This window comes from Amphiura filiformis, chromosome 14 (assembly GCF_039555335.1).
Source record: "Amphiura filiformis chromosome 14, Afil_fr2py, whole genome shotgun sequence".
Taxonomy (NCBI): Eukaryota; Metazoa; Echinodermata; class Ophiuroidea; order Amphilepidida; family Amphiuridae; genus Amphiura; species Amphiura filiformis.
Genome location: NC_092641.1, coordinates 20,929,942 through 20,947,238, shown reverse-complemented (window position 1 = coordinate 20,947,238; position 17,297 = coordinate 20,929,942). Strand labels below are relative to the sequence as shown.

At 36.6% G+C, this 17,297-nt stretch overlaps 1 protein-coding gene and 1 long non-coding RNA gene across 2 annotated transcripts in view; one reads left to right on the top strand and one right to left on the bottom strand.

Moving 5' to 3' along the window:
• Positions 1–11,409, top strand: part of LOC140169820 (cholinesterase-like) — a 46,898-nt gene extending 35,489 nt beyond the window's left edge. The window contains exon 8 of the mRNA XM_072193123.1: positions 11,180–11,409. Coding sequence (XP_072049224.1) covers positions 11,180–11,325 — 146 coding nt within the window. The 3' untranslated portion in view covers positions 11,326–11,409. The remainder of the gene's footprint in view (positions 1–11,179) is intronic.
• Positions 4,458–10,452, bottom strand: LOC140169819 (uncharacterized). The gene is made up of 3 exons (XR_011861411.1): positions 10,369–10,452; positions 6,382–6,555; positions 4,458–4,910 (listed from the first exon to the last, which is right to left on the bottom strand). It is a non-coding gene; the product is annotated as an uncharacterized lncRNA (long non-coding RNA).
• Positions 11,410–17,297: the final 5,888 nt, after the last annotated feature.

Below are 17,297 nucleotides of genomic sequence, written 5' to 3'. Positions count from 1 at the left end.
CAATGCTCAAGGAGCATGTCCAACATATATATGCTCCTGGAGCAGTGTGCATTCAAAACATGCTCTTGGAGCATGTTGGACTTAGAATACTCAGATTATTCATGCTCCTGGAGCAACTGCTCTTGGAGCATAATTTTGGGCCAAAATCTCAAAAGAGATTTTGGTCCTAAATAATGCTCCAGGAAGACCTGCTCTGAGCATGAATAATCTGGAGTAATTAACTAAGTGCAACATGCTCCAGGAGCATGTTTTGAATGCACAATGCTCAAGGAGCATGTCCAACATATATGCTCCTGGAGCAGTGTGCATTCAAAACATGCTCCTGGAGCATGTTGGACTTAGAATATTACTCCAGATTATTCATGCTCCTGGAGCAACTGCTCTTGGAGCATAATTTTGGGCCAAAATCTCAAAGAGATTTTGGTCCTAAATTATGCTCCAGGAAGAGCTGCTCTGAGCATGAATAATCTGGTGTAATTAACTAAGTCCAACATGCTCCAGGAGCATGTTTTGAATGCACAATGCTCAAGGAGCATGTCCAACATATATATGCTCCTGGAGCAGTGTGCATTCAAAACATGCTCTTGGAGCATGTTGGACTTAGAATATTACTCAGATTATTCATGCTCCTGAGCAACTGCTCTTGGAGCATAATTTTGGGCCAAAATCTCAAAAGAGATTTTGGTCCTAAATAATGCTCCAGGAAGAGCTGCTCTGAGCATGAATAATCTGGAGTAATTAACTAAGTCCAACATGCTCCAGGAGCATGTTTTGAATGCACAATGCTCAAGGAGCATGTCCAACATATATATGCTCCTGGAGCAGTGTGCATTCAAAACATGCTCTTGGAGCATGTTGGACTTAGAATATTACTCCAGATTATTCATGCTCCTGGAGCATAATTTTGGGCCAAAATCTCAAAAGAGATTTTGGTCCTAAATTATGCTCCAGGAAGAGCTGCTCTGAGCATGAATAATATGGAGTAATATTCTAAGTCCAACATGCTCCAGGAGCATGTTTTGAATGCACAATGCTCAGGAGCATGTCCAACATGCTCCAGCAGCATGTTTTGAATGCACACTGCTCCAGGAGCATTCAAAATATGCTCTTGGAGCATGTTGGACTTAGAATATTACTCCATTGGGCCAACATCTCACAGGAGCGTGGAACAGTGCCTAATTTGCATGAATCCAAAAAGGCTGTTTATGCAGGGGTGAAATTTCAGAGTTGGTCAAATTTCGTTAGAAACCATGTCAATGTATTCCTCTTGTCATAAGGATAATTTTAGGTTGACCTATCTCAGATGTACAGTTATAGTGGAAAAGGTCAAATGTCAAAATTTGGATTCCACAGGGGGGACACACATTTAAAAATTCTCTGATTTTAATAAAAATGGTCTCAGAGTGCTCTGCTTGCAAAAACAGTTAGGAAAAAAGAAGTTTACCATATCTCGGGTGCTTTGTTACCCCTTTGTTATCTTAGTAACATGGGCAAAAAAGATCAAAATCAATTGAGCCCTGCATGTTGATATTATATGACCTATTTTGACCATTGACCTATTGATATGGAACAAAACATCCAAAACAATGTATTGGATGAAAAAAGGAGCATTTTTCAATTGTGGACACTTGTGGACCCCAAAATTTGACCTTTTTGCCTATAACTCGGGAACTGTATGTCGGAGGCAGATTAAACTATTCTTTTTCTGAAACCTTTTGATGAGAACAATACATTGATATCGGTTTTAACAGGATTTAACTAACTTCTAAATTCCAATTGTGTATCCAGAAGTCTCCATGTAATAAATAAAATAACTCCCAAAATTTGCTCATGCTTTAAATTAAAACTTTGCTAGTTTTGTTTGTATTTGGTAGTTTTTTTATTCTCTATGTATAGCCATATGTTGGCCTACTATAAGGTTGTATCAAAATGATTATTACCCAAGTTTCAAGTACAAGTATGTACAAGACTGCAACACAAAATAACCCAATTGTGGATCAATATATAAACTTTTGTCATTTCAAGAGAATTCTATGTTGCAAATATCACAACTATTTGTGTATCAATCATACAGCCTGTTGTATAGCATCCCATATACTTTAGTTTTTTCCTGCCAGAAATTATTTCTTGCTCATCCCAATTTAGCCCTCCTCATGGCACATGAATACTGTAAAAGTGGGCATTTTCACAGAACATTAATATTTGTGCTTTTCCCGCTTAACACACATGCCACGTAAATAATAAATCCTCAAATAATTATGTTCATTCATGTATAGGACTGCGAGAAAAATCACAAATTTAAAAAAAGCCGGTATCCCAAGGTATTTCAAAATTGGCAAAGTACACAACACTACATGAGCTTTAATACATTGTGTGACAATTCCCACATTATGTCAAAGTTTATGTCACAGACCAGGAGTTTGGGGAATTTGATAAATACCATAACCACCTGGGTATAAGCCCACCTTCAGCTATAAGCCCACCCCCTATTTTCAAAACATTCTGGGAACAAGGGTGCACTCAGGTATAAGCCCATTACTAAATTTTGGCCAAGTTTTTAAATCAAATCAATGCTTTGCTCTCATATTTAAGAACAAATATAAAAAAAAGTATCAGTTGATAATTAACATTCCCTTATTATTTTAAGAAATTGACATAGATGATAGAAATTACTGGCACATTAGACATATACAAATGGGGGGTGATTGTTCTTATTTTTAAATTCAAACACTAGCCCTTCCCCGATAAGCCCACCCCCATTTTCGAAGTGAAATCTGCCGTCTAGGGTGGGTGGGCTTATACCCGAGTGGTTGCAGTAATAAATATATGTTGTGCAACAAACTTAGATAAGCAATTTTCTGGCCATGGGTAGCAGAATGGTCGACTGTAGATCCGTTGGATAACGCTTTTCCAATGGGATGAACTTTGCTGCTTGGATGATGTCACGATGAGGTTAGCATTTATTCCATATTGAAAAGCGTGTTCCGACGGATCTGCACTCGACCAGCCTCGTAGTGATGGCTGGCAAAAGGAAATGGTGCTTTATTGATACCCTTATGTACATGTATGATGAGGCAAAATAAATTCACACCAAAAACCAGGTTATTGTTCAGGAAATTAATTCTTATATTATTTAATAAATATAAAGTTTGTAGTAGAAAAATTATTGATCAGGATAGACTTTCCCAATAAATCAATCAATTTTAATCAATCAGCAATACTGTTTCAAAAAGGTTTGACCACTAAAAATTTGGATTAATCAATATCTGATCATGGAAGTAAGTACTTCCATGATCTGATCAAACATGGATCAAATGAACAAGATACACCTTTGCTATATATCATTCAAATATTTTGGTCAATTTTTGGCAATAATTTAAGGGCCAAAATAATGCATGTTTATGGCATTTTTCATTGGCTGTGACAATAAAGCCCAAAGACCAGGGGTAGCATTAAGGCCCGAAAGTCAGGGGGTTGTTTTCCCGTGTTTTTCACTCCCGAGCTTGCAGAAAATCCAAATACATGGGGTGAAAATTAATTCTCGGGGGTGAAAAATATTTTGCAGTGTAGTCAGGGATAGGAGTAAGGTCCAAAAGCAGAGGGTCAGAGTTCATCCCCGAGCTTGCACATTCCCAATATATGGAGGGTCCTGCCAAAGACTTGCAAGTACAAAGACTAATAATGCATTCTATTCTTTAGTAAACAGATTTTCTGTTCTTAACTATACTCAAATAATCAACATTAACTTTTTAATTATGAGCTCACTCTTAGTCTGTATTAAAGACTTTGAATACTTAGACTCTACCATGTCTTTGGAATTTGTGACTAAAATTGACAGAAAACATGGACAATTGCATGTTTTGGGCTAATTCCCCTCAAATTGTCAACAAAAAAAAAGGACATTATTGTTAGAAGTATAGAACTAACTAAAGTGGATTAAGACAGGGAATAGCCAAACTATAGCAAAATTGACAAATGGGGACAAAAATTTGGGGTTTGACTTTGGGGACCATAAATAATCCTGGCTACACCTCTGGATTAGGATTTAGCTATGTTGCAATTGGCAAAGATATTGTCTTTAATTAAAAAAAAAATAGTGTTGCATTTTTCTAGAATCTGGAGTAATTGCAACAGAATCCCATCCATTTCACATCGGTGATGAACAACGGTGAAACATGATTGAATCCCTAAATGTACGGTATGTACGCTAGAAAAAAAGTGTGTTATCAAGAATTTTATGCTGTCAGATTTGATATCAACAAGTTTCCACTGTTCTTGGTAATAACAATCAGCCATCGAATTAACCCAAAGCACCCATGGCATTTTGCCGTGGGTGCCCATCCCTACTGCCGTAATGCCCTCAAAATATGTCCTTTACCCAAGGCAATTTACTTGCCGTGCCCTATAATGAAGTTGATGTTTTGTGTGTTTTTCACTTTTGAGAAATTGCCTTGGTGCCCTTCTCAAATTTTCAACAGTTCCCATGATGCCCTCTTGAAATATTACAAAGTGCTGTGCTGCCTTGCCTTTTCAGTGAAACTAAGGCAATTACCAACTTGCCCTAAAAAAAGTTCCTTAAGATCCTTAATTCGAGGGCTTAGGGCTAATAACAATGTCTCAGTTCCTGGGGGCGGGGTAGTGCAATTGGTTATTACTATGGAGAGTCAGTCACATCAGCGCACTGGACCAGGTCTGGCATCAGGTCTACTTCATCAGCATCAGAAGCTTCCACATCATTGATGGCCGACATAATCGTAAGGTCCTGCATTTTAAGTCATCCTGGCTGATGTTGAAGAGAATGCAGCAAACAACAATGTATCACATGCACCCTCTAATACCACAAGCAGGGAAATTTGCTCTTGAGCTGATCAATCAGAACTCACGTGGATATCCATGGTGGATCTATGACTCTGAAAAACAGTGAGAGAGAGAAAGCGAGAGGGGGAATTATAATCTATTTACAGAAGGTGTTGAAATTTTCAGTATAACATTGGCACACACCATTCACAAACAAGTTGAAGCTATATAGTTGACCAAGTACTGCATTTTTTTTTTCACATCAAGCTTCTCAAAACACAGCAAAATAGGTCAAGTACCATTGAGGCCTATTAACCTGCACCTATTGCAACACATAGAAAGTGAAATTAAATTGTTAAATCCTATCTTTATTTGAATTGTTGTATGAAAACAAACATTTTGATACACCTTTTGTCCAAATCAGAGCACTCTGATATTTTTGACCCCTAAGACCAAAAATGTGACCTTTGACTTTCTCTGCTATAACCTAAGAAGGGTACATCCTGTCAAACTAATAACTACTACATGTAGTATACATCATAAGATTGAGCACGAAAGAGCTTGGAAGTAGTACTACTGTCACGGTAAAAAGCAGTCGTATATTTTTGGTAAGAATAAACAAAAAGTCATTGAATAAAAATATATATATCATAGGCGATTAGGCGTAGATCCCGGGGGGGATGGGGGGGATAAATCCCCCCAATATTTTGCCAGGGGAAATGGTCCATACAATCATCCCCCAATGTTGATGCCTGTATGTGGGTTTCTGACCAAATTAACCTCATATTTGACCATTGTAGCCCCCAAAGTGCAAATTTCTTCGTACTTCATGCAAATTTATTCCATTTTTGCACCATATTTCAACAGTTAAATTTCAAAATGGCAAAATTTTTCCATACCCGGATATAAATTCCATTTACGGATTACCCGAATTTAAAAAAAAAAAATATTTATTTTTTCGGGTTTGTAGTGTCCCTGGACCTAGAGCTAAATGCTAGGATAATTCATTGTTCACTTATTCATTCATTGAATTTGTATCAATTTTGAAATCATTAATAGAGTATGACATGAGTACAAATTTATTCAAATGACATAGGCCTACAATTTTTTTTTTTTTTTTTAATAAGTCAACCATGAATGATCCTAGCATTTAGCTCTAGGTCCAGGGACACTACAAAGCCGAAAACATCATGCAGTGCTACAGACAAACTTGAGCAGAAACTGATATATTATGGGTGATTTGAAAATAGGCATCCCAGGATGGGCATCCAAAACTTTAAATCAACCGCCTGGCAATACAGAGCTGCCAACTCTCCCTCTTTTCGCAGGAGACTCCCTACTTTTAAACCTTCAGAACCCTTAATTTTGGTCATCTCCCTGAAAAGGAAATGGTTTCATCCATTAAGATGTACACATTTTGACAAATCTCCCGGTTTGCAACAGAAAATCTCCTTTTTTCCAAGATTCAAATGCTGGCAGCTCGGGGCAATAGGGGCTCTGACTCTGCCCCAGTGATATGCCACTGTCATGCTTGCCTTCACAACCCCCCCCCCCCCAAAAAAAAACACATAAAAAATAAAGTACCTGTTGCATGTATTCTTCCTCTGCTTCTGTTTTGAACAGAAGTCATCATCCATGAAGTATAGCAAGAAGTCCCTGCAGATGTTCATTCTCAACAGCTCAGCTGAGATACAATGTACTGTCATCGTGCTGGTTCTGGTTGACCATGATTGTGCCTGTCGTTGATGATACTATTACCTGTATTCATGAAATTTACAGGAAATTGAATATTAAATACATGATGGAAGTACACTCTGCACTGAGAAAAATGCAAAAATAGGCACAGAATTGGGCAGGGGTGTAGTACCCCGTAAGTGCATGAACTTACTTATTATTTTACACCCTGTATCACCACTTTAGTTATTCATTGCGTAGCTAACTAACTATAGATACAATTTATTAAAGCTCATAGTGTGGCCTGTAACAAAATTAGATTTCTTTTGAGTTGTTTCATTCATACAAGTACTAAATAGCAAATGCAATAAATTATCAATTTCAAGTAAAACCAGGGTTTTTACATGATATCACACTATATTTTTTCTTACACACCCTGAATACTAACTTCCATTTTGCACAGTTGCATTGCTTGGAACATAAGCTTCCAAATATGTATACTTTTGCTGTAATTGGGTATTTAGTTTTAAAGATTTCAATACCTTTTTCTAATAAAATGAAATGAACCAAAAATAGAAGTAGGAGTATCAAAATTTAGTGAGGCCAAAGTAAATTGTTTGGTTGCCCTTCCAAGACAAAAATTTCGAGGGTTGGTTGATCGATCTTTTTTTTTCCATGTGTTTTTCCTCCAATTGACAAATGCTCGATCATTTTAAGGAAAAAAATTGTGTGTTTTTGGACTGAATTTAAATGTACATAAATACTTTGTGTTTTTTATCAAATATGCATTTAATAGATAAAATGAGTGAATAACAATTATAAAATGTCCTTAATACTGTCCAAATTTAAGGTTGCTTCTAAAAGAGTGAATGGAAAAAAAAAAAGCCCAACCAAAATTTCTAATTTTTTGGGTCGGTCTCTGAGGGCAACCAAAATTATGACCACCCCAAGACTGTACACATGGCAGTGATCGACATATGTGCATATTTCGAATCGCGCACATTAACTTAAACTCACTGAATGTACATGCCCGCATTCAGGTGTGACTTGTCGACACGTTTGCGGCCTAACCGCACAAAAGCATTGACAATTGACATCACTACCAAACTTGAGGTGAACCAAATTATACTATGCTGAGACTAGAGCTTGTCTGTACATACAGACCATGTAGTTGTAGAGACTGTTTTTACTATTTTTTGTGCTGCTGTGCCAGTGCATAGACCGTAGACAATGGTTGAGCTATTTAAGGTTTACAAAGCTTGCGAGGTGAAAGTGATTTTTTGAAATATTAGTCCTATTAAGTTCTATCAGGGGCGGATTTAGAGGGGGCGCACCTGGCGCGTGCCCCCTCTATTTTTTGCAGATCGGCGCCTGACTCTGTGTATTTTTGCAGAGCGGCGCCTGACTTGTGTGGGCGCCGAACCACGGCGGCGGTGGTGGTCATTCATAGGCCAGCTCACATCACACACTATAGGTGGCGCTATTCATCCATAGGGAAGTGGAATGTGCATGTACGGTCCAAAAATGGCTTTACTGTGGGGCTCATTGGAGAAAATCAGTAAAAATTAATTTTGACAACCAAAACCTTTAGTGATGTTGACTTAATATGTTGGTACTGGCATGATACTGGATTCATAAACTATCACATAGTGCAATCCATGTTCCACCAAGTCGACGCTTGATTTAGCTCAAAAGCAATTTGTGTGTAAATCAAGACCATCCAAAACAGCTTTCTTACAGTAAAGAATAGGAGGTCATCTGGGGTCACATACAGTAGTGTGCATTGTACATGTGCCTGCTGCATGGCTGTCACACACAAAATTTTGGGCAAATTGATGACACTATTTTTGTCTGTAACTTCAAAAGTATATGCACTAGAAACATGATTGACCCCTTATTGTTTAGGTAATTCAATTCTCTTTCAAATGAAAGAACTTTCAGCTAAAAATATTGAACTTCAAAATTTTATGAACATCCCTATCATTCATAATCATAACAACTTTTATTTAATTTCCTTCCTGAAAATGTATACTTTCATAATACTATCATTATTGCATTGCGGCAGTCATACACATGTCATGATGTACAGTCGGGCATTAGTTCACCACGTAAACTTGTATGGCTCAAAATTCGGACCGCTCGCCATTAAGTTTACTGCTTTCTGTGTTTTGAAATTTGTTGACGTTTTAATGATCCCCGATTTCCGGTCGATTATTTTAGCTGTGTCGCGTCACGTGCATGACGCTAGTGGGTACCAGCCAAAAAAAAAATCACGATCGCCGATAACTAAGGCTGTGACCTATCGGGTAATGACGTATTCGGGTACCCGAGGTAAATTTCGGGCGGGTAACTGGGTACCAAAAATTGCAAAAAAAATAAAAATTTCAAAAAATTAAAAAAAAATAAAATTATTATTATATTTTTTTTTTTTTTTTTTTTTTTTCCAAAGTTTTTTTTCGGTTTTGTAGTGTCTCTGGACCTAGACCTAAATGCTAGGATCATGGTTGACCTAAAAAAAAAAAAAAATTTGAATGCATTTTGATATCATTAATAGAGTATGACATGAAAACTATGTATCAATTTTCATATTAAAATTACAAAACAATGTGCAAAATTCAATTTTTTTTTTTTTTTAATTCGGGTAATCCGTAAATGGAATTTGTATCCGGGTAGGGAAAAAACGGGCGGGTACTCGAATATCCGGGCTTGAGTCACTGCCTTACCGATAACGATGTGATATGGGACTTACATAGGATTACACAGAGATATTTCTTGCCAAAATTTGACCATTTCTAGGTAGCTTTGCCCTACTTTGTCTGTGTTATATGAAAAAGGACAGTCTTAAGTAAGTAAATGTGCAATGCTTTTAGCTGTTTTGATGTTTTGGGAGACTGGGAGGGATCAGAACAAAAAAATGATGGAGCCTATTCTTGACTGTGTAATATTCCTTCAGCACATTATCGTACGGTAATAGCCTTATACGATGCCCACAGATAGTATCAGTTTGTGAATGAGGACATCGTATAAGTTCCTTGTACTATAGAAAAATTATCAAATTCGTGGACATCGTGGAACATACTCTTTGCGTGGCTGTGCGTAGTAAGCAGTTGTACGCAGATAGCCTCGCTAATATGGACGCGTAGAGTAGCGTTGTACTCGCGTGTAGTTAGCATGATTAGTCGCGGAGTAACAAGCGTAGTTGAATGTTCCACGATGTCCAAGAATTTGATAATTTTTCTATAGTCGGGCATGGCGGACTATTCTGTGCTGTGGCTGTACGTACTATGGGGTATAGTCTGTCCACTTAGAAGTACAAAGTAAATAGACCTCGGAAACTGGAGGTATGAGAATATATTCTTCAGACATCAGTGCAATGCGCCTAATTGCTTCTTTGGCGCGCCAACTATTGCACAATTTGTACTTGCCGAGCGCACCACGCTATTTACGCGTCACATTTTTTTAACACGCAGTGCATGTGACGCAAAGCATTGACCCCAGGTGCCACAAATTTGGTTTGTACTTCTATGTGGACAGACTATAGGCCTACTGACTGAACTACCATGCATGCATGTAGGCGGCTTGGGCCCATGCATGCCAGGATCTGTGATGCATAGATGACAGCCACTACCACCAGTGGCACTACCATGACTACTTGTAGAATTGTGAATGCCGTCGATTTCGCCGCGCATGGCCGGTAGCATTTCCATTATGTTATATTTATCACTTATTTATTTGTAAGCTTACATCGGATGCAGTGATGTATTGTACTGAAATTTGTCAGTGTCTCTGAATAATTTCATGATTTTATTCAGTTCGGTGAAATTTACTCAGTTGGTTATTTGTATTTTCATGTATCAGTCCCCAGTGAATTCATTTGGAATATACAGTATTACTCACAAAATTAAGAAAACATCATCCGAATCTCCGGTTGTTCACGATCGCATCTCACTTGTAAACAAAGTGAAATTCCCACCTGCTCCACTTCCGGCAAGAAATTGTAAAAATCGCGGGTGAAAGTGCGTTCGAATTTCTAGGTCACGCAAATCACACAAAATATTGAGAGGTCATCGGTGTGACATTGTTGTCAGAATTGAAAGGTGATAATGCGGGTCTCTGATTGGTCAATCGGCGAGTGTTGCACACCCCTTCTCTATTTAAAATGCGGAAATAAATACTATCTATGAATAATTCATCATTCATCGATCATGAATATGCATGTTATCGTCACGTTAAAATCATCCGATCAAATCGTATCATGTTTATGGCGCTTACTACGTGTATATAGTGTAGGCTTGATCCACCAGTCCTTCAACTGCTTACGCACGGTTATCGGGTTGTGCTTTTCTCAGGGGGAGAGGGGCAAGTAAATGAATACCATTTAAAATGATCATTTACTGTGTGGAATGAACAATATTTTGTGATATCTTCTAATTATAAATTTATTAAAACATCAGAAAGGGTAAAAAATCAGACAGATTCACACTATATATTTGTTAAAAACGTATTTTATTTCACACATTGTACAAATATCACAAATAATACAAGAATGCCTACAGCTCTTGGTTGAACAGCAAGGATGACTATAACTGATGAGTTTCGTTTTGTTCCTGGTGTATAATAACTTTCATGAATATAACATACAGAAAAAAGTAAGATATGGAAGTAAATAATTAATTCTATCATTATCTGAACGTCTGTTTATTTACAGCTGACCTTGTAGAGACAGAGCGACAATGGAGAGAAGAGTTCTACACTTGGAAATACACAGATATGGAGGAATGGAGAGATGCCTTTGATGAATATGAGGCCGTAGTTGGCAGCAAGAATATATTGTCATCTCGAGATGAATTGTAAACATGGACACATTCAAACATTAGCGAGGTGCATTGTTCCTCATTAAAATGTTTGTTTCAAACATGAAGACGTTTTTTTATTATTATATAGTATTCTTGTCCACATTAAGGGTTCAGATAGTGACGATAGCGAGAGCAAATCAGTCATATCGAATTGCTTTTTGAAAACGAGGAATGGCCTTCTGATATCAAATAAATTTGTGTTTTTGAAATGGCAAATGAATAAAAATGTGTGTTTTTCAAATTTACACTCCTCGAGTTAAATTGTATCAACCCAGCAAACACAAAACGTTTTCGACATCATTCGCAGAAGGTTATAAAAGGTTGTCAGAAAACGTTTAAATGTCGGGTTATATAAAGGGTATATTAAGAGTATAAAACGTTTTCATAACCTTAAAAACATTTTTGATAATCTACTGCTCAGCAAACAAAAATGTTTTGCAGAAAACGTTTAAATATCGGGTTATAAAAAGGGTATAAAAACGTTTTAATAACATTCCAAAAACATTCTTGAAAACTTGACACAAAACATTCTAAACAGAATGTTATTTTGGGGTTGAAAAGATATTTTGCGAAAATTTTTGCCCAAAATATTTTCAATAACGTTTTGAAAACGTTTTCATGACCTTTATATAACCCGACATTTAAATGTTATTAAACGGTTTTGAAAAAAACATTTTAATAACATTTCTGTGTTTGCTGGGTTCAAATATTTTAACATAATGTTATTTAAGTATTGACACAATATTTGACAAAAATGTTTGCAAAAATAGTTTACAATAACATTTTTTTAAAACATTTAAAAATATTGTTGTAGTGTGTTTTTCATGCTAAACGTTTTAAAACGTTATCATGACCTGTATATAACCCGACATTTTAATGTTATTAAAACGTTTTTACCTAAACCAAAAGCCAAAATATAACTTTTTTTAAACGTTTTTAAAACGTTTTTGTGTTTGCTGGGAATCTAATGATATGTACTTATAGCGTGTGTAGTTGTGATGAAAAGCCGTCCATCATTTGAACATTTTGACGTTTCGTATTGACGAAATATATTATTTTTAAACGCCAACAATTATTAGTTTTTGGGGGGAAAATGTAGATCTTCAATATGAAAGGTCAAAATTAAAATTTTCAATTGATGGTCGGCTTATCATCCCAGCTACATACACTTTAAGCAGGTTAAGTAAATATCATTAGATTTATAAAGTTTACTTCGATGACTGTTAATTATCAAAAATATCAAATGTTCATAATTTGCAATAAACTTTGTATTATATCATTTATATTATTTCAGAAAATCAAAATATTTGATATCGGAAGGACATTCTTCGTGTTCAGAATGCAATTCGATATGTCTGATGTGCTCTCAGGTCCCACAAAAAATACTATGCAAACGTTGAAATCCGATTCCTTTAATTATTTATTTGGTACTCACTCCAAGTTTTCTACGTCTAGCAATGATGCATAAACAGACCATGTGCATGTCATAAAAGAAAAAGACTGCTATTTAATAGCTCTAAATATTCATGGAAATAAATTAATTAATTTTAAAAAAACACAACAGATATCGCGTTGCTAACAATGAAATACAAAGGATTTTATAATTTAATCAATTTAATAAATCAGCAACGTTCAACTGGAATAACACTCAATATACTTGCAATATAATTGATTACTTTGCCTCAACCTATACATACATAAATACATACATAAACAACATTTAATAGGGCGCCTTTCCAACTTGATCAAAGCGCCGTAAAAACAAAGCAATAACAAAAACAGAGTCAATATGATGGATAAAAATGAGACTTCAACACCTTCTTGAAACTAGGCAGTGTGCATGCCTCCCTGATGGTTCTTGGGAGGCTGTTCCAGAGTGTGGGTGCCGAAACATAAAATGATTTATCTCCAATGCGATTTTTCCCGACATGAGCGGTGAGAAGAGTAGTATCGGAAGAAGAACGTGTCATGGGTCCTGTAGCAGGTTTGAGTTTATGAGTGAGAAAGTTTGTGAGATAAACTGGTGCATTACCCTGAAGACATTTAAAAACATACATGCATATCTTGAATTTGATGCGCTCCCTACTGTAACATTAATGAATATTAAAACTTCTGAGCGTATGTCAACCAAAATAAGATTTGATCCAGTTTCTAAATCTATGCGTACACCCAAACCTAGCCAAATACCAACACCTATAGCCAAATACTGTACATATTATACTCATAGCGTTTAGAATTTGCACAAAGGTTTCAGAATCATGATAATTCCGATTTTTTCCGTGATTTGCTTTATTCGAGTTTGACCAAGAAAGCTTCCGATGGGGTCTATTTGAACACTGAAATATTCTCGGAATTGACTGCGAGCAAGATGTACATGTATAGTTCCTTATACAATGGATCGTCCCCTCCTAATGACGGGATGATTTCATGGTGCATTAACACAACTCTAAACGCACCATAGGGAGAGGCGATATTAAAGTATGGACTCTGCGACTTTTTCTGGATAATATCCAAGCAAGTTTTACACTGCCTGGAATCGAACCCGGACCTCATACACAAGAAGCGATAGTTCTAACCACTGAGCCGGGCTCTCCCATATGATATTACAACAAATGTAATATTGTGATTTGCACAGAAGACGATTTCGTTGCATGAAAAATGGTTAAGTAAAACTTCAAGGTATTTTCAAACTGGTTGCTGACAAATTGTCCCAAACAAGCGTTTTATGTATTTCGCATAATTGTAACGTCATTTGTTTTTTGTCTTGAAGTGTGACCAGAACCCACTTGACTAAACAAAAGGGGGAAATTCTGCAGCAGTCGCCTTCACATGCCCTTCTTTGATTGCCCATTGATACATATATGTGTCGAATGTAAGCGACAAGACACTATTGGTGCAGTAACCATTCAGATATTTGAGTTGAAGTAAATCTAAGCAAGAAATATGTGAAGTTGCCGTTGAAGTTGCAGTAAATTGTCAAAACTTCAATTCGCAAACTCTATTTTTGAATGGCGACCACTAAAGTTCCATGGCCAAATTTAATATTTTAAATAAATGTGTTGGGTTTGCTTTGGATCAAATATTCTTCAAAATTCTCCAAACTATCGGAGAGCTTGCATAAGTTTCTGTTATATCACAGTGATGTTGTTCACTGAGGGGCATATACAGTATATTATTATCTCGATCTCTACAGGGTGTCTCTGAAAGAATTGTATCGTCGAAAAAATAAAGTATGGGCACTTTAATGCCAGGACTAAACAGAATTAAATAGTGACTGTGGTTGAAGAATATCAGAGATATTACATACGTTTTAAATTTTGACATTTGAAACTCCGGTCTTGAAATATAAGAAATTACGAAAATGACTTATTTTTAAAAAATTCGTTCCATGGATTCAAAAATCTATCAATAACAATAGGCTCTTATATTGCAAGAACGGATCAGTCAATTGTCAAAATTCAAAAAGTATGTGATAGCTGTTTCATTCCTGAATCAAATCATTTTGTTAGTTCTGTTTGTTTTGGGCAATAAAATACGTAAAATTAAAGGTTTACTACGATACAGTTCTTTCGGGGACACCGTGTAGTTTAGTTAAATAATCTATGTTGTCATAAGTAAGTAAACACACACATATAAGTAAGTAAACACACTACAACCGTACAGTCCTTGTAAATGCTTAGTAACTACCAGAACAGATTTCACTCTGCTTAATATTCAACCAGGTCTTCTTAATATTCAACCAGATCTTCTTAGATCTTCTTCATGTCACGTCTGCCTTTTCTACATACCATATCCAGCAAACCCCGTTTGTTAAACATATTTAGACTAAAATAACAGTAATCGAGCTAATCACGATGACTACGTCCGTTATAATTGTGTGCATCCTGTGTCAAATTCTCTTCGTCTTTAGTCAACCAACAGTAATCGTAGAACAAGGGAAGATACTGGGAGAGACCGTTCGTTTTGAGAATGACTATCTCGGTATCCAGAAAGAGATTGATGTGTTTTAGGTATCCCATATGCGGAACCTCCTGTTGGTGAGAGACGGTTTAAAGCACCACTACCCAAGGAACCATGGAGTAAGGATGATGTCTATAATGCTACTTACAACAGAGATATATGTATACTGTTACGAGTCGTACTTGACTCAAGGCCAAAATCACCTTTTACCCGAACTCACACGAATGCACAACACAAATACACTGTTCGTTTAAGCTAACAAAATCTAAGTCTTTAATTGAAAGCAAGTTTCGTTTGGTACAATATAATGACTACAAATGCACATATACATTAATCAAATATAATCACTCTTTATCTATTTTGTACTTAGCCAGCATTCTTCTTCTTGGTGATCATAAAGTTCTTGTAATGTTCTGGACGACTGATGTAATATATCCCTATTCACTTGTCCTGCGACAATCAGCGAAGTCCTTTGTACACTTGCATTGATAACTCCTTGCGTATAAAATCCTTACACGAAAATGGTGTTCTCCAAACACGTTTACAACTCCTTGCGCAATTCTCCTATACTAAACTCTTTGCGCCGTCCTCCTATGCTAAACTCCTTGCGCCGTTCTCCTATGCTAAACTCCTTGCGCCGTTCTCCTATGCTAAACTCCTTGCGCAGTTCTCCAAATTTAACTCCTTGCGCTGCTTTCTCCAAACTTGGTGCTATTTCCACCTTTCACACAATATCTTCAGGAACCAGGACTGCGATGCAGTTGTCCCCACTTATTTTGACAGTTGCGTTGAATCAAAATACCAGACTTCAGCAAGTCGACAGAAGAATATATTTCCTTTCTTGGAAGAATAACGTTCTTTGACGTATTCTAGATCTTCTCCGACAACACTGGTAAATAGTAGTACTTTGACTACATAAATTAATTCTGGTTTGTAATTTCCTTTCTTTCAAGGAATTGGACTGTAAGCATAGCCCAGATCAACACTATCAACTGTGTCAATAATTGTGTTTACATTTCTTATATATCAAGCATGGGAAAAAAACCTATTCTAAGTCTTAATTATAACATTAACCTTTCACATGACATCACTTCCTGAGGGGAAATCCCATTACATCACTTCCTGAGGGGAATCCCATATTATGATGTCATCTCTTTACAATCTGAAGGGGGTTTCCAAATATTCCAAATTAGATATGATTCAACTTGTTTTGCTCAATTTGAGAGGGGAATTCCCTAAAATGTCATCACTCATGTAACTTTGTAAACAAAGATAAATCATCAAATTAAATTACTCAGGGCACATCACACCCTCCCCCCTTAAAAGAAGAAAGTTTGAATGTAATGAAAACTTTCTTAAATGTTTTCTTCTTTTACATCAACTTCAACATAATATTAACTTTGAGTATTTAACTCATCATACACAGTGACTACTTGTCACACAGGTTCCTTTTTAAAGGAATTTTTGTGTGTCAGGTTTTTTTTATGCAATTCTGGACAAGGCATCAGCCATTACATTGTCTTTTCCCTTAATATGTTTGATGTCCAGATTGTACTCTTGCAAGGTCAAACTCCACCTCACCAGTCTTTGGTTTTTGTTCTTCATCCTGTTGATGAAGGTGAGGGATTGTGATCTGTGAAAACAAGCACATAGTACACTGTGGTACCCAAATACACATCAAAATGTAGCAATGCTAATAGCAATGCTAGACACTCCTTCTCAATTGTGGAGTAATTTCTCTGGTGCTTGTTGAATTTCCTTGAAAAGTAACAAATGGGGTGATCTATTTGATCTTCACCCTCTTGCATCACAACACCTCCACAGCCTATGTCACTGGCATCAACAGTCAACTTAAACTGCTTCTGAAAATCAGGTGCAGTAAGCACCGGTGAACTCATGAGTATAGATTTGACTTTGTGAAAAGCAATTTCACACTGTTCTGACCAAATGAATTTTGCATCTTTCTTCAACAAATCAGTCAAAGGACTTGCTATCTCTGAAAAGTTTGGA